Source organism: Podarcis raffonei, chromosome 2 (assembly GCF_027172205.1).
Source record: "Podarcis raffonei isolate rPodRaf1 chromosome 2, rPodRaf1.pri, whole genome shotgun sequence".
Classification (NCBI taxonomy): domain Eukaryota; kingdom Metazoa; phylum Chordata; class Lepidosauria; order Squamata; family Lacertidae; genus Podarcis; species Podarcis raffonei.
In genome coordinates, this window is record NC_070603.1 from 33070273 (window position 1) to 33092810 (window position 22538).

Here is a 22538-nt window from a genome sequence, read left to right on the forward strand (position 1 = left end):
AGGGATGATGGGAACTGTAGTCCCAAAACATCTGGAAGGCCAAGTTTGGCCATGCCTGTCCTATGGCATATCTTTGGCTGGCTGCCTTCCTATATCTCCCCTACACACCACAGGGTGTGTCTGCTCACCCACCTGGCTGCTTGTATGGGGCATGCGCTGTCTGTATGTGTGCCTGCATTCGCCATGTCCATCTCTGGCATACAGCCTTTGGAGGGGTGGCAAACTCTCAATGCAATCCTTGGGCCACAAATGATGAGCCACCCCACATATATGGCATTTTTTTACAAAGCACACTTGAACATCCCTTCCACTGTTTATACTTGTGAATGGCATTGTTGTGTGAATCAGACTGATTAATCTGTGGAGTAAAGACATTAAAACTACTTAATTCTTTTTATAGTTTTATGGCTAATGTCACATTTTATGGCAACAAACTCCATGCTTGCTGCTTTGTCAGTGACTCATGGAAGGCTGAGCAGCTTTAGTTTTCCACTTTGCATGAGCCCTGATTTTCAGAAGTGGCTGGCATCCTTTTCTCAACCCTGGGTATATATGTGTGTGCTTTCACTCTTAAATGTTGGGTCCAGATATATATATTTGAAGCATCTGCTTTGTTTCCTATTCCCTAGCGATACTGTGAAAGCTAGTCATTTTACAAAGTGCCATGGAGATGCATGTAGCTGTCTACATGAGCTGTACGTCATCAAATACGGAGATGAGTTTTGTTCTTTATATGAGTCATCATTCCCTTTCTGACCTACTCTTCTAATTGCTAGTCATTTATTCTTTGGGAATTCATTATCCCCGCCAGTAGCTTTTAACAAACAGGCAGCAGCCTGGAGTGGCAGGTATTTGCCTCTGAGGTACCTGATGTGTGTGACAAATTAAAAGTCGTTTAGAAACCTGACAGTACTTTGCCATGGTTCCACCACCAAAAATGATCCTCCATTCAAGCCTCCTGCATTTCACATGTTGTCTTTGTTCCAAGGTCAGCCCAGGGCAAGGCCATTTAACCGACTGAGAAAATTCTGATGCTGAGCAATGTTCTAGTTAAATAAGAGGCCTTGGGAAGGGATTCTCTTGAAGTCCCTTGTCTCTGTCCGTCTGCATTTCAGTCTCACTAACTGTGGTATCAGGGCAGTGATTGGACTGTGTGTGCTGAACATTGCCAAAGGTCTACACATCTTCCTTCATAGGTCTATTGCTCCCACATTCCCATGAAGGAGAAGATTCCCAATATATGTTTCTTTCAGAGGAAGGTATACCGGAACTCTTAATGTTTTCAATAAACCTTTCTACTGACAAAAGTTACACAGCCGTGGGAATCAGGCGGAGACTGTTACTGCCCTAGGCAAAATCAGAGGTTACCCCCTTGCTTGGATTCATACAACCTCAGTTTCCCATTGCAGTTTTGCTCATGTCTGCCTCAGCTGCTTCTGTGGGTTCTGTAAGGGCTGCAGTCCTAACCCCACTTATGTGGGAGTAAGCTCCATTGAATTCAGTTGGACTTACTTCTGAGTAGACATGGCTCGGATTGCATTGTTAAGGGCACTTCGAGATGAAGGCAATTTAGCAGCACTTTATCATTGCTAATCTGCTTTAAGCTGGAAATGGAATAGCAACTTTGCTTCCAAGCTTCTAATATGCTGTGGTCAAGTGGCAGGCTCCCTTTCCCTTGCTTGAAATATCAGAGGTGACGGTGGAGTAGGGTGAGTTATTTTCATTTTAGCCATTATATGTGAGAAAGGATTAAATGCTCCCCACCCCATGAGAAATGGCCAGCTGAACAACCCAGGAAATGGCTAGAGCAATTTAACAAGCTGCAATAGCAGTAAGAGAGGACATCTATACCTGAAAAAATTGCACTGCTATTCCACTGAGTTTTGGTTTGTCAGAGTTTCTGAACTTGGGGGGGGGGGGGGAATCCAGAAGCTGAACTGGGAAAACATGAGAGTTGGATGTTTTGTCCCCAATGTTGTTCTTATTTCCCCTAAAAGTAAGTGAATGAAGCCTGGCTATTCCACAGTAAATGCCCAGTGTGGAAGCAGGCTAAGAAACAGTCGTTATTTCACATATCTGTGGTTTGATAAAAAGTGCAGAGGTGTTTGGAAGGTGCTTGTTTCCAAAATCCTGAAGCTTATACTGTACTGAGGTTTATACTGTAAACTGTGATCCTCAGATGAATTGTGGTATATAAATTTAATAAATACTAATACGTAATAATATTCCTCCTTTTTAAAAAGAGTTTGCTGTGTACACCTTTAAAGCACACTCAAAACACTTTCCCTCAGAGAATTCTGGGTACTATAGTTTGTTAAAAGTTGCTGGGAAGTGTAATTGTGAGGGGTAAATCTCAGGGCCCAGAATTCTTTGAGGGAAAGAAGATGCTTTGGATGTGCTCTAAAGATATAGTGTGCATAAATAGCCTTTTTTTGGGGGGGGCTGTCCTATGTGTCCTTTACCAAGTTCCAAGCTGTGTCCTCATAACTCTGTCAACACAAGGACATGGTGATGTAGAGTGATCCATGCAAGAGGTTCCATGTGTTCCATGGCTAAGGTTTTATATACTCCTGTTGCTGTGCCATGATTACCGTATTTTTCGCCCTATAGGACGCACTTTTTCCCCTCCAAAAATGAAGGGGAAATGTGTGTGCGTCCTATGGGGCGAATGCAGGCTTTTGCTGAAGCCTGGAGAGCGAGAGGCGTCGGTGCGCACTGACACCTCTCACTCTCCAGGCTCCAGGAAGCTATCCGCAAGCCTTGCACGCCGGGGGGGGGGGAGTTCCCCCGGGCACGCAAGGCTTGCAGGCGGCAGCCTGCAGCGCGGAGCACGGGGCGCCCTCCGGAGGACGCCCCGTGCTTCGTGCATGTGTCGGCAAGCCTTGCGTACCCGGGGGATCTCCCCCCGGGAGTGCAAGGCTTGCGGGCGGCAGCCTGCAGCGCGGAGCACGGGGCGCCCTCCGGAGTACGCCCCGTGCTTCGCGCAGGTGTCTGCAAGCCTTGCGCGCCCCAGGGGAGATCCCCCCGGGCACACACGGCTTGCAGTTGGCAGCCTGCAGCGCGGAGCACGGGGCGCCCTTCGGAGGACGCCCCGTGCTTCGCGCAGGTGTCGGCAAGCCTTGCGCACCCGGGGGAACTCCCCCCTGGCACGCACGGCTTGCGGGCGGCAGCCTACAGCGCAGACCACGGGGCGCCCTTCGGAGGAAGCAGAGCGCCCCTTGCGCCGGGCAGACATCGGCCAGCCCCACAAGCTCGGGGGACAGCAGGGAGGCGCAGCGCCGCCATCCCACTGTTCCCCGACCTGGTTTTGGGGGGGAAATAAAGGAAAAACTTTTTTCCTTTATTTCCCCCCCCCAAAAAAAAAGTAGGTGCGTCCTATGGGACGGAGCGTCCTATGGGACGAAAAATATGGTAACTCTTGGGTGAGAAACCTTGATCATGAAGGAATCCTAACTTCTGATGATATGGGGTAGGAAAAGTGTGCTGTTGTTTTGGGCTTTTTACTGACTCCACCAGGAGTTTTTGAATTTACAATCCCTACTTTGCTGACACAGCATTAGAACGGGGCAGAGGTTACCTTTGAACAGGCATAGGATTTCATCTGAACACGATTCCATTTTTGCCACACCTCCGGCTCCACCCATTGGAGAGGACTGTTTGATGTAGTGTTCAGTTACATGACTGAGAAAATCTGGGTTCAAATCCCACCTCAGCAATGAAACAAACTGTGACTCTCTCGGCCTGCCCCACCTTGCAGCAGTCTTGTGAGAATAAAAGTTGGAGACACACCACCCTGAGGAAGGGTGAGGTTAAACTATACCGTAATAAATAACACACCCGCCCCTCTGCTCTGGTATTGTGTCACTGCACTCTTCCACTCATGTAACATAGGTAAAGGGTAAAGGTAAAGGGACCCCTGACCATTAGGTCCAGTCGTGGCCGACTCTGGGGTTGCTGCGCTCATCTTGCTTTATTGGCCAAGGGAGCTGGCGTACAGCTTCCAGGTTATGTGGCCAGCATGACTAAGCTGCTTCTGGTGAACCAGAGCAGCGCACGGAAACGCCGTTTACCTTCCTGCCGGAGCGGTACCTATTTATCTACTAGCACTTTGACGTGCTTTCGAACTGCTAGGTTGGCAGGAGCAGGGACTGAGCAACGGGAGCTCACCCCATTGTGGGGTTTCGAACCGCCGACCTTGTGATCATCAAGTCCTAGGCTCTGTGGTTTAACTCACAGCGCCACCGGCGTCCCCCTCATGTAACATATTGCCATGCAAATGTAGTTTCAATATGCAAGCATCTTTTGTGTTCCACTTTCAAAAGGGAATGTAGCAGTGATCCTGTCTCACCCAAGTGAGTAAAGTATGGAAAGACTGTAGCCCTGTACACATTTAAACAGCCATAGTGTCAGGCTGATAAATGCCTTGGTGTGATGCATTTCCAACAACAAATGTACTTGGCAAGATTAATGCCAAGTACAGCATGGCTGTTTTCTGCTGTGGTTGTGCTCCAAGATACACATCAACCAAGATCTGACCTCTCTGTTGACTGCCTGTGCATTGGGTTGTGGGCTTCCTGGTTAATGATTGCAGGTGCCCCTTCCCTCCATTATGCTAAGGTAATGGTTATTCTTCCACTCCCATTCCTTATGCTGCATTCAAAGCACAAGGTGCCTCCAGGGAGAGGTAAAAGGTCAGAGTGCTGGCATGCCTAATTGCTACAGCCAGCAGAATCTGAGATCTGTGTCCTTGCTGTTTAACTTTAATTTCATCAAGGTTGGCTGAACCAACCTCTAGGCACATACCCATGATTCTTAACATTGTTCAAATTAAAGCCTAGGCCAAAAAGAAAAATAAGTCAGAGGCCCCCTTAGTACTCTCCAAGCACAAAAGGAAAGGCAAAGGTTTTCTCAGCCAAGTGAGCTCTGCTTGTGTGATGAACAAAAAGACCTTGTTCTTTCATTACACTTGAGAGTAGCCAGTTTGGCTCATTTCATTCAAAGAATCATACAAAAGCTTGATTAGGTATTTCAAGGGTTCATGTTTCCTCAGACTGCAATGTTCTTCTGAAGGGAACACACAAGGTCTCTGACATTAAGCATTCCCACTGCTGTGTTTGTTTACAACATCCCAGCCCATGTTCAGTAACTAGTAAAGCCACCTATTTGCACGGGATCCAAGTGTCTAAGACGGACCTCCTCCTCTAACAACATCCTCATTGTCATTACCTCCTCTTGACCATAAGATCCCAGGGTGGATTACAGCAATTAACCTGTCCAACAACTACAACTACAGTCAGAGACTACTAGGTAGCTGGGAAAGGGAAATTTTGGTCCGGTCCGACCATGAAGCAGAGTGAAGCATCTGCCATAAGCTCTGGGGCCCCTAAACTAGGATGGTCCTAGATGCAGTGGAAGTTGATATCCTGTCACCAGAGTTGAAGTAAGATTCAGCTGTCAGTTCAGTTGGATTCTGTATGTGGAATGTAAGAGCCCTATCTTGGCCTTTTCCTCAGGCAGCAAAACAACGACCCTGTTGTTTTCACATCCCTTTGTCATGCTCTCCACAGGGAAACCTACTCAGCACCAAACTTTTAGCTGCCAGGTAAAAACCTGCTTATTTTATTTTATTTTTAATATTTTTTTGTTGGTTTTTACACATATTTTCCAACATAACATCCTTTTAAACATCATTTAGAAATTTTTGGCTATCACAGCCTAAGACTTCCTTCAACCTCGACTGATGGTTTTCTAAAGTCTTTCTAATTATGCATTTTGTTACTATAATTATTGCTATAAACTCAAATTTCCAGTACATCTATTCTTAATTCTTTTCACAATAATTTATAAATTACTCCTTGCAAAACTTCTATTAACCCTACAAGCGATGTCAATTGGTAAAAACCTGTTTATTTACCTTAGCTTTTTTGTATATGTTCTGCCGAAGAGAGCACAATTTACCTTAGCTTTTTAAAATGGCTGGCATAACATAGCCTTTCCTCTGCTGCAGCCATACTTAGGTGCCCCATGCCTGCAATTTGCAGTTGGAGGGCAATTCAAATGAAGATGGCGACAAAAGCAAAAGCTAAAGTCCCTTTCCGCACATCATGGTCCTTATGCAGTTTATGCCCTCCCTCATGTACTTTCATCTTCTTTTTCGTTTTTGCATGCCATTTGTTTTTATACCAGCCACATTAGGGCCAAAGGCATTCACATGTCACATTTAATTGGGCCTTGGCTCTTCATATTTTCTCGCTGTGTTTTTTTAAGCATCTGGTGTTATGTTATTGTCTTTGGTCTCTTGTTTTTAATTCCAAAATTGGAAGTGGAATATATATATAAATAAATGTGCAGATTCAGGATGTCTTAAGGGAAAGCATATAGGATTTTAAAGACAGGTTGATGCTGGCAAATTTGGCATATCCTTTCCTTTCTCTAAGCAAAAGGTAACAGCAGAACCTCCATGATTCTCGAAATTCCCTTTCAGCCACTTTTGCTGTGTCCCTTTACATTGCTCCATGTCAATACCATTCATGTAAGCAGCATTTGCTTTACTTCAAGATCTGATGGTTTCGATGTTACCCAAGTCATTTGGATAAATGAGGTTGAATTGTATAAGAATCATGGCTGTTTCCAAGCTAAATGTGAGTTTCACATGGCAAAGCATTCTCTCTCTCTCTCTCTCTCTCTCTCTCTCTCTCTCTCTCTCTCTCTCATGTTTTTGAGCATTGAAAACCCTCATCAAACCTGCCATTATGAATGAGAAGCTTCACAAATGCAAAATTAGAAGGTTGCAAAAATATATCCTGGAACGAGGAGGGAGAGAGTTTGGGTGAGTCTCCCTACACAACATACATTTAAAGCTTATTTCTTCCCCCAAAGATTCCTGAGAACTGTAGTTTACTCCTCGCAATTTGCAGTACCCTTAACAAACTATATGTCCCAGGAGTCCTTGGAGGAAGCCATGGGCTTTAAATATATGGTGTCTACTACTGTCCCAACTGAGTGTGCATAGGACTGCAGCCCTGGGTTTTTGGTTTTTTTGTTGCAAGGTTAGAAGGCCAAAGAAAGACGATAAGCTTGGAATTGGTATAAGGAAAGACTGCAGGGGATAGAACTCTACCAGCAAAGATAAGAGATGAAACCACAGATATGGGATTAAGCAGCAAATTGATCAAGATTCTGCAGAGGAAAAGAGATGTCTTAGATGGATTTAGCTGGATAGTAGGTGGATTTTTAGCATCCAATTCTGAGTTGTAGGAAATGGGACAGTGGCAAAAGAAAGTACATGATGTGTTTGTTTAGAGCACAGACAGATAAATAGAGAGCTTTCATCTAACATGAGGAGGGGGAGACTTTGAAGGCAGCTTAAAATGCTTTGCTATTTATCCTAATCACAGGGTGAGTCAGTGATAAATTATGTTTATCCAGTCCTGTATTCAGCTTTCTGTAATATGGTGAAAGAGCAGCTGATAATATAGTCATACAGTGGGAGCAGATTCTTACCCCTCTCTCCAAAAAGGGGCGGGTGGGGAGAATTGAGTCAGCCAAAATCATGTAATTATTATCTGAGGTAAGAAAGAGACATCATTTATTCTCAACCAGTTCTTCATGCAAAGTTATACACTGTGTAGAACTGCCAGTTTTCTCTTAAGAAGCCCGTGCCAGCCATTGCTAGGCAAGTGAGGGAACAAATACAAAGGGAATAAAGAACCGAAAAAAATGAAGGTTTAGCTTGACTTGGAAAGTTTGCCATGACAAAAAATGAAGAGAGCTCCTTATCCTTAGGCAGGTGAGCTTGAAGATTTCATACAGGTTGACCCTGAATCTGAATTTATACTTAACCATAGAAAACGCTTATCCAGATGCTAAAGTCCTGAAAGATAATAAAAAATAAAAAAATTCCTTCCAGTAGCACCTTCGAGACCAACTAAGTTTGTTATTGGTATGAGCTTTCGTGTGCATGCACAGTGTATCTGAAGAAGTGTGCATGCACATGAAAGCTCATACCAATAACAAACTTAGTTGGTCTCTAAGGTGCTACTGGAAGGATTTTTTTATTTTTTATTTTGTTTCAACTATGGCAGACCAACATGGCTAGCTACTTGTATCCTGAAAGATACATAGCTATTCCTCTAACCGCCCTATGTGTCCATGTTGCAGAGGAAAAGCAGTAGCCATTAAGTCATGGTGTCCAGAAAGAAATAAGAGTAGGATGGTGTTTGAAAGTGGGGGAAGGAAATTGTTTAGTGCACTGTGAATGGTTAAGGCTAAGGCAGGGAATGGACGGCCAGCTTCTGAATTATAATGAAGTTGGAGCCATCTGCCAGTAACAGCTTAATTGTTGTGGAACACATGCACTGAGGCATAGCCAGGACGCCCCACACAAAATCCAAAGGAAGAGGTAACATTGGCAGGTGGGTTCCCACTCACCCTGTCTCCGATAACTCTTCTCCATTTCTGTTGTCTGTTAGTATTTCACAAGACTCATCGAAGATGGCTACCAGAGGAGGGACTTTCCACTGGTGATGCCCTGTTCATGCAATGCCGTGTAAAATTGATACCCTTCATGGAAGCCTCCACTTGGATCAAAGAGCTTCTAGGAATGATTACAATTGGGGGGGGGGAGAGAGCAATGGCTAAAATGTTTTGATTTGAAAGACAGTTAAATTGATCATTTAATCTACTCCTTGATGATACCTGATGGCTGCTTATTTTTATGTGTTTTATTACAAATATTGTGCATGTGTGTTTTAAATTCTATTCTTCCTCTGCGGGGTTATTGGGTTGTTCTTGGTTTTTATTTTGATTGCGTATTTTGTGATTTTATATTGTGATTTTATCCTGTGAACAGCCCTGAGACTTACGGGTTATAGGGCAGTATATAAATTCAATAATAAATAAAATAAATAAATAAGCTACTACTGATGTCAGTGAGTCCACCTTGAGTATGACTGACATCACTCATAACAAATACATACATTTTCTCCTCCCCTCCCCTTGTATATTCCCCATCTTGCCCAGCTGAGTCACTCCTTTTGTTTTAACGATTTTGGATTTTATACTCCAGAATCATTGTCTTCTTGCTCTTCCTTATAAATGCCATGAAGCCCCCTAAGTGCCTTGGGGCAAGTTACTGCCTATCAGCCTACCCTACCTCACAGGGTTGTTGTGAGGATAAAAGAGTTAAAGTGTGCATTCCACCTTCAGCTCTTTGGACAAAAGGTGGGATAGAAGTGCAATACTAAATTAACTAACTGCAATCCTATCTTGCGGGGTCGAAACATCATCTGAAGTCAAACACAATAAGATCGATATTTATTATATTCCTGCAAAATCTTCTCCTAGTAACCTAGCTGTACCCCTTATTACCCATACTTCTTTTACAGCTCATTCTACTACTATTTGCAGTTGGAAATGTATTAATTCGATTCTGGGCAATCTTTTCTTTCGCACATTAATTCTGTTGCAAAGACCTGCTGTTATTTCTTGTTTAACATTGCAAAAATGAAACTGTATCTGCCTTTTGCTATATAACTACAACTCTAGTTCAAGTGATTGTTCCTCATCTTGATTGGGCTAATATTATGCCTGCTGATTCCCAACTTTTCATCTTCCCCTTATTTCAGCTTTGCTGCTTGTCTGGGCTGCTGTTCTGCTCTTTTTTTCTTTTCTTATTTTGCTTTACTAGCCCCTTTTTTTCCTTTTCCCATACTTGCTATAAACTCATTTTTACCATTAAGGCCCGTCATGCTCTTGCGCCTTCCTTGATTTCTCCTTGTTGTTCCATCTAGTTCTTCATGCTTTGTTTAATCCTATCTTCAGGCTAAGCCTCCTGCTTTCTATTGTCACTATCTTGTTGTCACTGATCCTGTGGGCCTAAAATGGTCTTTTAATAGATATATTGTATAGGTGCAGTATACATAAAATGTGGCGACAATCATGAAAACAAGTTTTCTTTTCTTTAAAAGTGAAACTGTGGCCAAATAACATCTGCCTCACCTTTATTAAAATTGTGTGAATATATCTGTTGCTAGATTCAACTGCTTTGAGGAGCAGATCCAGGTTACACATATGAAGTTTTCTTACTCCAGGTCAGCTTATTTATCCATCTAGCCCAGTGTTGTCTGTTCTGACTGACAGCAGCATTCTGGGGTCTAAGGTAGAGGCATTTCCCCTCATCTGATGTTTGATTCTTTTAAGTAGAAATGCCAGGGATGAAACAAGATTTTATGCATGCAAAGCGTATATTCTATCACTGAGTTATAGTCCCTCACGAATCAATAGACAGGTTGATTATCCAATGCAGTAAGATAAGATAAACTTTAAGTATTGGTAGGAATTGAGGTGGTATTGCAGGCTGTGGAAGACACTTATTCATTCTGCTGTGTTTATTCAACCATGTGAAGAGTGAATCAGTAACAAACTGTACAATCTCGGAAATTCCTTTTGAAAAAGAGACACTTCTGAGCCATTTTAGCAACTGCTTTCTATTTTTCACTAGGAACTAAGGAGACATTGATCTCCATTTTGTGACCATTTATCTGCATTTTATGATCACACAATGCAGTTTGTGGCTTATAGTTGAACACATAAAATTCAAGTTCCTAAAATTTCCAGGCAGGTATTGTTTCACCTTCATAACAGTTCTGAAATAGGTTAGATCCATTGAAGTCTAACAAGGGTGATTTTTTAAAAGGGTTTTGTCATCTTAATTGCTTGCTTGTTATATCTACTTCCGTTCTCATGCCTAAGGTATTTTACATTTCATTACAACCCTTTTTAAAGCAGATGTATTTTGTGGTAAAGGTAAAGGACAACTGTTAACGGAAAAATCCGAGGGCTCCCTTGGACAAAGACACCAACCAGGATAACTTGGAGCAAAACAGCAGCCTGTAGGCTTGACCTTTATTGAACTGTTGCAACAGGGTGCTCCCCTCACTTGCAGGAGAGAGGAAGGACACAGAAAAAATGGTGTGCAAGGTCTTATAAAGACTTTTGAAATTCCCATCCTGTAGATCAAGACCACCCCCAGAAACATCATACATACATCACAGAAAGGAGGGGTTGAGGGAGGAGTTGTGGTGGTAACCTGAGTGTCCTGTCACCTGGCTGGTTCCCCCTTTTCCCCCTCCCCATGAGTACTTTCCAGGTGACAGAGGGGAGTTTGCAGTTTCCTGCCCCCAGAGGGAAGAGCTGATTATTGTCCTTTGTTCCAGTCTGTGCTGAATCCACTCCCATATGCAAGTTCTTTATGATCTTGATGGTCTTCTGTCTAAGACCATCAGGGTTGGCATAGCAACTGGGCAGGGCTCCTGTGGATGTGCTGGTATGCTGAAGGGATTATGGCTGCCCTGTATCAAACCTTCCCCATTTTGTAGTCCTTCCTTCATGGAGTAAAATAAAAGTGGAACAGTGCAAATCCGATGTATGGTTGATTTTACAGAAGCGTAGCGTATGTAGTGTGTGAAGTTTGTACAAACTGAATGATGGGGGGGGGGTTTCCTGCTACACCCCTGACAGTTAAGTACAGTCGCAGACGACTCTGGGGTTGCGGCGCTCATCTCGCTTCACAGGTCGAGAGAGCCAGTGTTTGTCCGCAAACAGTTTTTCTGAGTCATGTGGCCAACATGACTAAGCCGCTTCTGGTGCAATGGAACACCGAAACCAGAGCAGCATATGGAAACGCCATTTACCTTCCCGTTGGAGCGGTACTTATTTATCTATTTGCACTTTCGGTGCGCTTTCGAACTGCTAGGTTGGCAGGAGCTGGGACCGAGCAACAGGAGCTCACCCCATTGCAGGGATTTGAACCTCCGACCTTCTGATCATCAAGCCCAAGAGGCTCACGGGTTTAGACCACAGCGCCACCCTCAGCCTATGTATTTTGTGGTAGTTTCCATTAAACTGGGAGAAGCCACCAGTGAGTTGAATCCATACTGAGTCGTGCTTAAACTTAACAGCTTAAAAATATATTAAAACATCAGCCATCAAAAACTTCCCTAACAGGGTTGCCTTCAGATGTCTTCTAAATGTTATATAGTGGTTTATTTCTTTCACATCTGATGGAGGGCATTCCACAGGGCGGGTGCCACTACCGAGAAGGCCCTCTGCCTGGTTCCCTGTATCTTTGCTTCTCACAGTGAGGGAACTGCCAGAAGGCCTTGGAGCTGGACCTCAGTGTCCGGGCTGAACAATGGGGGTGGAGACGCTCCTCCGGTATACTGGACTGAGGCCGTTTAGGGCTTTAAAGGTCAGCACCAACACTTTGAATTGTGCCCGGAAACATACTGGGGAGCCAGTGTAGGTCTTTCAAGACCAGTGTTATGTGGTCTCGGTCGCCGGTCACCAGTCTAGCTGCCGCATTATGGATTAGTTGGACTTTCTGGGTCACCTTCAAAGGTAGCCCCACATAGAGCGTGTTGCAGTAGTCCAAGCAGGAGATAACTAGAGCATGCACCACTCTGGTGAGACAGTCTGCAGGCAGATAGGGTCTCAGCCTGCGTACCAGATGGAGCTGGTAGACAGCTGCCCTGGACACAGAATTGACCTGTGCCTCCATGGACAGCTGTGAGTCCAAAATGACTCCCAGGCTGCACACCTGTTCCTTCAGGGGCACAGTTGCCCCATTCGGGACCAGGGAGTATCCCACACCTGCCCGCCCCCTGTCCCCCCAAAGCAGTACTTCTGTCTTGTCAGGATTCAGCCTCAACCCGTTAGCCGCCATCCATCCTCCAACCGCCTCCAGGCACTCACACAGGACCTTCACCACCTTCACTGGTTCCAATTTGAAAGAAAAGTAGAACTGGGTATCATCTTCATACTGATGAACACCCAGCCCAAACCTCCTGATTAGATCTCTTGTTATGAAATTCAAGTAATTTCAGGTAGATCCAAGTGGGATATATCCTTTTTTTTAAAAAAAATAATATTTATTAAAGTTTTAAAGGTTACAGAAAAAAAAGTAAAAAACACCATTTTAAACAAAAACAATACAACACATCACAATAAGGAAGAACAAAGGATGAGAAAAAGAAAGAAAAAACAGAAAAATAAAATCCATTAAAAAATCCCCCAAAGAAAAATACAGCGAATCTTCCCATAACTTATCTTTCATTAGCTTATTTCCTTGACCTCCTCACACCTCCCTTTTTTGTATTCTAGTTCGATTATCTGTTTCAGCAAATCCTTTCCATCTTTTCAAATTTTTGTCCTGTAATTTATCTTAATATAATGTAACTTTACTTTCCCTCCTTTCACCAATTAACAGTCAGTTTTTCCCAAATCCTTTATAACATTTCTACTAAAGCCACATAACATCATTCCAACATCCTTCTAACATTCATTAATTTTACAATGTTTCTGTAAATAGTCTTTAAATTTCTTCCAATCTTCCGCCACTGACTCTTCTCCATGCTCTCGGATTCTGCCAGTCATTTCCGCCAGTTCCATGTAGTCCATCACCTTCATCTGCCATTCTTCCCGGGTGGGTAGATCTTGTGTCTTCCAGTACTTTGCAACAAGTATTCTTGCTGCTGTTGTGGCATACATAAAGAAAGTTCTATCCTTCTTTGGCACCAATTGGCCGACCATGCCCAGGAGAAAGGCCTCTGGTTTTTTCAGAAAGGTATATTTAAATACCTTTTTCATTTCATTATAGATCATCTCCCAGAAAGTCTTAATCCTTGGGCATGTCCACCAAAGGTGAAAGAATGTACCTTCAGTCTCTTTACATTTCCAACATTTATTATCGGGCAAATGGTAGATTTTTGCAAGCTTGACTGGTGTCATGTACCACCTGTAGATCATTTTCATTATATTCTCTCTTAAGGCATTGCATGCCGTGAACTTCATACCTGTGGTCCATAACTGTTCCCAGTCAGCCATCATAATATTATGCCCAACATCTTGTGCCCATTTAATCATAGCAGATTTCACCGTTTCATCCTGAGTATTCCATTTCAACAGCAAGTTATACATTCTTGACAAGTTCTTAATTTTAGGATCTAGCAGTTCTGTTTCCAATTTTGATTTTTCCACCTGGAAGCCAATTTTTTTGTCCAAGTTATATGCCTCCATTATCTGGTAATAATGAACCCAATCTCGCACTCTATTTTTAATTTTTCAAAACTCTGCAGTTTTAATCTGTCTCCCTCTTGTTCCAAAATTTCCCAACCAAGTGGGATATATCCTTGGAATGCTGGCATTGACCACATGCACCCTTGGAAAAATCAGTGGGCTAACATCTTCATCTATGAATTATTACAGAAGGGTGAGGGAAATGCTGTATAGTCTGAGAACAGGAAGAGGAATCAGATCCTCTCTCCTCTTATCGTTGTTGCTTTCTATAAGTCCTTCGTCTCCTGTATGACTTAGTGGAATAAATCATTAGGGATGTTGACACTTTGCAAGAGTTACTGCGGCTATGGTAATAAGAGATGACATGTGTGCTGATCTTCCCCTACCATGCAATTATTAAAAGCAGGGTGGCTCCGTTGGGACCATGAGCTGACAACCATGTATATGAATGAAGCATGAGGTTGGTTCAAGTTTTGCTAATATCCAGGAAAGAAATAATTCAACACCTGAAGCCTGTGGCGAGCATCACTATGACTGATCTCTCAACCTTTCCAGAATGAACACAGGAAGAGCTCTGCTGGATCACACCAAAGATCTAGCTAAGCCAGAATCCTATTGACTACATTGGACAACCAGATGAGGCCAGTAAACCAACAAGCAAGACATGTAAGTAACAGCCCTTTTCTTCCTATTTCCCCTCTTCTCCTGTAATAATTGGTATTTGGAGGCATAAGTTTGCCCTTGAACCTGCAGGTTCCATTTAGCTTTTCAGCTACTATCTGTTAACCGGCCTGTTCTCCATTCATTTCACTAGTCTCTGTTTGAAGCCATTTAAGCCAGTGACCCTCACAATATCTAGCGCCAGATGATTTTGTCAGCTAATTATGTGTTGTGCAAATATGAATTTCCATTTGCCATCCTGAATCTATTGCCAGTCAGATTCACCAAGTGACCCCAAATTCTTCTGTTATGAGAGAGGAAGAAAAATGATCTCTTTTCACTTTCTATACACTGCACACTTTTTTTACAAACCTCTTATCAGTTATTATTGTTGTTTTATTGATTTATCCCCTGCCTTTTTCCATGACAGGGAGTCAAGGTGGCTTATAGATAAATAGAAACAACCAAAAACATTTGGGAGGGGGAACAATAATTTTAAAACGATTGAATAGAATTAAAACTATATATAACTATAAAATATCTATTAAAAACACACAGGTAGTTACAATTAAAACAGCACGGCACCAGCCCTTTCATTAAAAGTGGTCAGTTCCCCAAAGCCTGTTGAAATAAGAAGGTCACCTGTCAGCAGAAGGATGAGGGAGCCAGTCTAACTTCTCTAGGGAAGGAGTTCCAAAATTTGGGAGCCACCACTGAGAAGGCCCTCTCCTGCTTTGACCATTGGTATCCTTTTAGGCTAGAATAGGGCTGCTTTCTTAAATCAGGTGGTTGCAACTGGCAGCACACTGGCAATTCAACTCACACAACCAGAGGCATTCATGTAGCACTGGTTGGAAAAGAAACAGCACAAGTGACAGCTAGCAGTGCTTATTTGTTACTGTTTTTCCACCAACTGAATGAGCTACTGTAACTGCAGAATACTTAATGCTTTGCTGCTTTGTGGCACTTCCAAAAAACAACAACCATACAAAAAATCTTGGTGCACTCTGCCCTTGTAGGTAAGCCTAACAACACCATCAAAGGATAAAAGCCATATATTTTCCAGAATTAGTAATCACTTATTGGAGAGGATTATAAAGGTCTTTATAATGAAGATGTGGCACAGATACTTTTAGATAAATTGTCCCTTCATTCTGTTGCCAAAAACTTCACTAATATTTTATTATAAAATACTTGGTTTGTGTGGACTCCTGAGATAACATAGTATATTAAGAACTTGACAAATGAAAAGTCTTTCCCATATGCCAGTTTGTCATTAGTGGCATTAGTAATTATTATCATGAATGGTAACATAATAAGCACACCCTTCATGTAGTCCAACAGTCATAGAGGCATGCTGAAAGCTTGAAAAAGTACTGGTATTAATTAAACTTGGATGACTACGTTATGTACTGCCATTTTCCCTCCACATGATTGACACCTATGTTCACCAGAAAGACTGTCCAAGGACCACAGCTGATATATTATTACTGAAAAGAATGGCTATCATGATTAATTACATAGATGAATAACAATGATGAAATATCACCAGATAAAATGTGGTTATCATAGCATGTGTGAAATTAAAGTAGTTGACTTGAAGTTAACAATTTATGTACTTCCTTTGGGTGTTCAGTTTTACATTATTATTATTTTTAAAGTACTCTCCCTTTTTTGTAATACAACATTGGCTTTTCTTCCATAAAGAGATCAAAATGTATTGCTCAGCCCACTTTATACAATGGGAGCAATTGTCAAGGTATTCACAGTACACTATTGCTCCTGACTGTGAGGTGTTTTGAAAGAGCAAAAGATATCTGGGAAACCAGGTAGGGAAAGGGTAGCTAATAAACTTCAAGAAAAGAGCTGTGGCTCAGTGTTTAAGACAAAAAAATGTTTTGCATGCAGAAGGTCACAGGTTCAAGCCCCAGTGAGGAAATAGACATGGCTGAGTCCTTGAGAGCTCTAATATATTTGTTGTTGTTTAGTCGTTTAGTCGTGTCCGACTCTTCGTGACTCCATGGACCAGAGCATGCCAATATATATAGTACAACAATCCTCTGGTTTGATATAAGGTGGCTGCATATTTCCATAGTATGGGAGTTCAGAGATATGAAAATCCAAGTTACAGATCATAGGGTGCCTCTAGTGAGTTCAGTTATATCATACTTATTGCCCACTAGACAAGAAATACCGTATTTTTCGCTCTATAACACGCACCCGACCATAACACGCACATAGTTTTTAGAGGAAGAAAACAAGAAAAAAAATATTCTAACGAAACAGCGGATGTATGATTTTTGTGGTTCATGCTGTGGCCACAGACATATGATCTGACGGTGAGTTTGGGGTAGCCCAATGCAAAAATCCTGAGGATCCATCTGAATCCATGCTTTGTAACCACCTTTTTGCACCACTGTGGCCCCAGGCAACAGTGGGCGCGTGATTTTTTTGGTGCAAGCTGTAGCCATGGACATGCTATGTGATCTGATGGTGAATTTGACCCAGTGCAAAAATCCTGAGTATCCATGTGGATCTGTGCTTTGTAACCACGTTTTGAGTGGGGAGGGAAGGAAAAGCACTCAAGGGACAAGGGACACGTGTGGGGTGGGTGGAGAAGGATGCTGTTAATAATGCAGAAGAGGGGTATAAGAGGAGAAGGCTCCTCTCCTCTCCCGCTTTGCTCCTTTAAAGCAAGCAGGCTCTCTGTCCCTCTCTCCTCCCCACTCAGCGGCTCTTCTCCCGCTTTGCTGTTTCAAAGCGAGCCACGGAGGAGGGAAGGAAGGGATCCTCTGCTCACGACTGCAGCAGATCCCCCCGCCATCCGTAGGCATTCGCTCCATAACACGCACAGACATTTCCCCTTACTTTCTAGGAGGAAAAAAGTGAGTGTTATGGTGCAAAAAATACAGTAGTTGGAATTAGCATTTTAAAAGGGCTACATGGGTAGCTCATTGGCTGACCCTGCACCAGTCATTCTCTTTTGGTTGGCTTAACCTGCATCAAAGTGTTGATGTAACAAAATGGTGGAAGAGGAAAGAACCTTATATGCCGTCTTCAGCACCTTGGAGGTAGGGTGGTATAAAAACTGAGAAATTTCCAGAATCGTTATATTCATATGCAAATTTAAACAAATATAATTGATTAAGGCTCAAATCTTAACTCTGCTTAATAGAGAATAAGTGCCATTGAAGACGTGGGACATATCTGAGTAGAATTGCCCTGCACAATTTCTTTGATTAAGCAACTAAGATGACAGCCCTGCTTATTTTCTTCTTTCTTTTTTGTCAAACTTTAGTTCCTAAGATCTTGCGAAGAGGGACCTTTTTCGCTTTAACGTATGGTATAAAACAAGGATAGGGAACCTGTGGCCCTCCAAATGTTGTTGGACTTCAACTCCCATCATCCCATTGGCTCTGCTGGCTGGGGCACATGGGAGTTGGGAGTCTAACCACAGGCTCCCATCCCTGCTATATAGCAGGCACCTGGATGCCTGATGACCCGCCAGCCCTACTAATTCAGGAGTTTCTGCTATCTGCAGTTCAGCTTGAAGTTTTGTATTTAGGAAGTCCTGATGCTGCTCAGGGACACAGCACATACCTTGCATGCAAAAGGTCCGACATTCGGTGCCCAGCATCTCTAGGTAGGGCTAGGAAAGAACTGAAACCTTGGACAGTCACTATCAGTCTGTGTGCAAACAATGTTTATTTCAGAAATGTATTTCCCATTTTCTCCTCCTAGAGGAGCCACTCAAAGCAACTAACGAAATATAAAAACAAGCACAAAAATAAAAACAAGAATTCAACATTAGAACAAATTACCAACAACAAACAAGACTAAAAGCATCATCAGAGAACACAGGGGGCAAGAGCTAAAAGCAAGCAAGCAGGCAAGCAAGCAAGCAAGAAAGAGATAAACAGCAGAGTCAAAGGCTTCAAAGGCTGGCAGAACACAAGAGAAAAATAACCTAATTTCTTAAGGCAGGGAATTCAATGTACAGGGTGCTGGTATAGAGAAAGCCCTTTCATGCATTGCCACCCCACCAGCTCAGAAAGCAAATGGACGATGCAACAGGGCTATGTTCTACCTCAGAAACAGTAAGCCTCTGAATACCAGTTGCTGGAAAATCACAAGCAGGGAGAGCAAGGTTGCGCTAAGATCCTGCTTGTGGGCTTCCCACAGGCATCTGGTAGCCATTGTGAGAACAGAATGCTGGACTGTATGAGCTTTTGGCCTGATCCAGCAGGCCTCTTATGAGTGACACATTCACCTTGAAGCAGACAGTCTTTCAAGTAGCTTGGGCTGAAGCTATTTAGGACTTCAAAAGTAATTACTGAGCCAGGTGGACCAGTGGTCTGACCCAGTATAAGACAGCTTCCTACGTAACACCAGTGTTGGCTTTTTTAATTTACAAAAGGAAACTTTTAAAAGTTGTTGTACAATAGATTATATGGTTATCCAAAGGAACTCACAGCTACACATCTCCTTCCTGTCCCCATTTTATCACCACAACAATCTTGTGAGGTTAGGCTGAGATAAAAGAGGTTCCAACAACCCCACCCCCTGTATTCAAGGATTGTGCGGGGGGGGGGGGGGGTTGTGGGGCAACGCAGGCTAGTCTCATCACTACCACACCCAGCAGCCATGCCCCTTCCCTGCCACCAACACATTTGGCATGCATGCACATAGAGATCCTGCATGCAAACATTGTGTGTGCACACATATAACCTGGCATGTGCCCCACAACCCACTTACACTTTCCTTGAATGCATGGCTTCCCACACCACCACCACTACCAACAGCACCATATAAACTCCCCAATAGTGGCTGGCCAAATCCAGTGAGCTCCCTGGCTGGATTAGGCAGCCTTGTCTAATATTTTAACCATTTAAGAATGCTGGCCTCAGATTTATGCTTAAGACATGTTTGCTTGCCTATGTACCCCTTCCAACGGAAGCAGTTTTACAGTCCCCCCTCCCTTAATTTTCTTAAAAACATATGGGTGACCACTAGTTTTCACAGGAGCACCACTCGTTTTAGGAGAGTTGTGCTTTAAATATTTTTCTTTTCTTGAATTACTCTGAGGCCAGCTATCCCGGAGGGGGGGGGCTGTTTGCTCTCCCTGCCTCCTTCCACCACGTGCCCCCAGTTAAGTGCGTCCTTTGACGTTGCTGAAGCAGGTAAGTGAGGCAATGGCTTGCTGCGCTCCAGTCACGGTTATTTTCTTCCACAGTAACCTCCATTAACTTATTCGCCGCCACCCCCCTCCCAAAAAACCCGACTTTGACGTATTCCTCCTGGATACTGAGTGACCAATCAAGCAGAGACAGAGGAGGGAATGTAGCCAATCGGTCATCGTTGCTACCTGTGGGCAATATTTTTAGCTCAAAGGGAATTAAAAGAAGGGCGGCGGGAAGATGAGAAGAAGGGAGAGAAAACAAAAGGAAGTATTTCTGCGCATACAACTGCAACGTTTTTGCGTACGTTTTATTATTAAAAAAACCCCAGTAAGTTAAGTATTACCGTGAAAAACAAAAGAGAGGAATCTATACGCATAAAGGCAAAGAAGATTTCAAATATTGAATCGGACACAAACGCAGAAATCCGGTTGCTTTTCTTCCAGTCTTGTTGGCGACGCTCGCACGATTCATAACCCCCACCCACCACCCCGGCCTCGCCCGGTTTTATGTGCTTTGCCTGGACGCTGCACAGCCCCATAAGTCCCCCATGCAGCACTTCAGGCAGATTTCAGTCATCTTCGTGGAGAAAGAAACCAACGCAATTCCTTCCTTTCCTGCGAATATGGCAGAGCTCCACAGGGAAGGGCTGCCTGGCAAACCGCAGAGATCCTGCCTGGTTCAGCAAAGCCTCGACGTCGCTACTACGGAAACCGGACCTCGCAAGTCCCTTCGCTGTTCCTCCCTTTGAGTGGCAGATTCCCGCGCCCAATGACTTTCTCTTCCTTCTCCCAGCTCCAACCAACGCAGTCAGACTGGAAAGATTGCGCTTTGCCTCCGCCTATAGAAAAGGGCAAAATTGCAAAGCGACGTTTCCCTCCCTCCCCACCCACCCCTTCTTTTGCTTTACCTGCAAGGCCTCCCCCTCCGCTTCCTTTCATCTCTCTGCTTTAACTTCTCCCGCTTCCTTTGCATTGCTTTTTTCGTCCCTAATAATAATTTAAAAAAACCCAGGGACTACCAGGAGCAGCGCAGGCGCACGCGTTTCAGCAGCGGGGTGGGGTATGCGAGATTGGCACGCAGCCTGGTCACCGCTGAGTGACCAGCTTGGGAACCAATGATAAGAGGAAAGGGGGCGGGGATTAGAATTGGTGGAGCCACCACTCTGTGGTAGGAAGCTTGCCCACCCAATGCCCCCCTCCCGCTTTCACTGTTTATACGTCAAAAAACAGCTAGAGATGAAGATAACACCCACCACAACAAATATCCCCGAGTTTTCCTCCTTTTTTGCCATCCCAGATCACCATCATCAACAACAATAGGCATGCTGGGTGCTTATTACCTTCATCATCATCATCATCATCATCATCATCATCATCTGACAGTTTAGAAGTGTTACAATCAAGCGGTATATAAATAAGCAACACTAAATTATTTGCCACGCTGGATACTTATTCCCTTCAACATCATCATCATATGACGATTTTAAGAGTTGATACTACAGTCAAGCGGTATATAAATAATGAACACTAATTACTTGCCACACTGGGTACTTAAATCCCATCTTGTAAAAATTCCTTCGCAAGATCCAAAGGCCAGAACTTGAATATATCCAACACATTTTTTCCAAAACAACACCAAAACCTTTGTGTTTTTCTATGAGTGTTCGTGGCGGTTGGTGCCTCGCTAGTAAAAATGTCTGTCGCTATGACTGACATGGGTGTGTTTAAAGGGAGTGTATTGTGCTATAGTGTATGTTATGTGAGGCAGTGCATCGCTGCGCCCATTGAGGTACACTGCACCACCCGCGGGGATCAGTCCATCCAGTTTTAGGGTAGGATGGAAGACAAATTAAAGGAGTGCATTTAGGAGCGCTATTTGGGTGAGGATAAAATTGCTGCCTCCCTTTTGGGAACTCAGCCCGTGAAATTCAAACAACTTCCTCGCCACATAGCCCTGCCTTGGGATTTGTTTGTTTGACAGGTTTCTTGAGTATGACGATGTGTTAGGAGCTGTGCTGGGGTTTTTTTTTTTTAACCCAATATAGATAGTATCTATAGCAACTATCGATTCAAATCACACCCTCGCTTTTTGATAAGCCAGGTTGTGGTTTTTTTAAAAGGCGTTGTGCCTTAGGTTTAGGCTCTTCTCAATTACAGAGGACTATTTAATGGTCTGTATCAGTGGTCAAGGCTAGAGACAGGGGAAAGAACGCAGGCATTCAGAGTACAGTCGCGTTTCTTTGGACCCACGCTAATACTTTTGAAGAAGCAGGAATTTTGAAGCAACGCAAAAGCCTGCAAAACCTGCTTTGCCAAGGACAAAAGGTGTCAGCAGCAATCTCCATTTCCATTTGCCTTCATTCCGGGGAGGGGGCACCGGGACCCCCTAACTGGATGTAGAAGCATTGAGTTTGCCTGGGATATATTCTTCGGGAATAATTACAGGCGGAGAAATGCCATCCCTGGTTAAACCAGGTAAATCTAATCCTAGCATTGCTTTCTATCAAAGGTATGTCACTGAATTAATTCTATTGGTATGAAAACGACGACTCCTCCCAAAAGGGAAGAAGCGCGAGTGCTCCCTGCCCGTGTAGCTAGTGTCGGGTGACCTTAGACTGGGGAG

At 43.5% G+C, this 22538-nt stretch overlaps 1 protein-coding gene and 1 long non-coding RNA gene across 2 annotated transcripts in view; one reads left to right on the plus strand and one right to left on the minus strand.

The window, feature by feature from the left end:
• Positions 1-10872: 10872 nt before the first annotated feature.
• The window catches only part of LOC128407415 (uncharacterized), a 107536-nt gene continuing 95870 nt past the window's right edge, over positions 10873-22538 (minus strand). The window contains exon 2 of the long non-coding RNA XR_008328784.1: positions 10873-11272. This is a non-coding gene — a long non-coding RNA (uncharacterized LOC128407415). The remainder of the gene's footprint in view (positions 11273-22538) is intronic.
• Positions 14726-22538, plus strand: part of LOC128407412 (ankyrin repeat domain-containing protein 40-like) — an 81262-nt gene continuing 73449 nt past the window's right edge. The window contains exon 1 of the mRNA XM_053375753.1: positions 14726-14742. Coding sequence (XP_053231728.1) covers positions 14741-14742 — 2 coding nt within the window. The 5' untranslated portion in view covers positions 14726-14740. The remainder of the gene's footprint in view (positions 14743-22538) is intronic.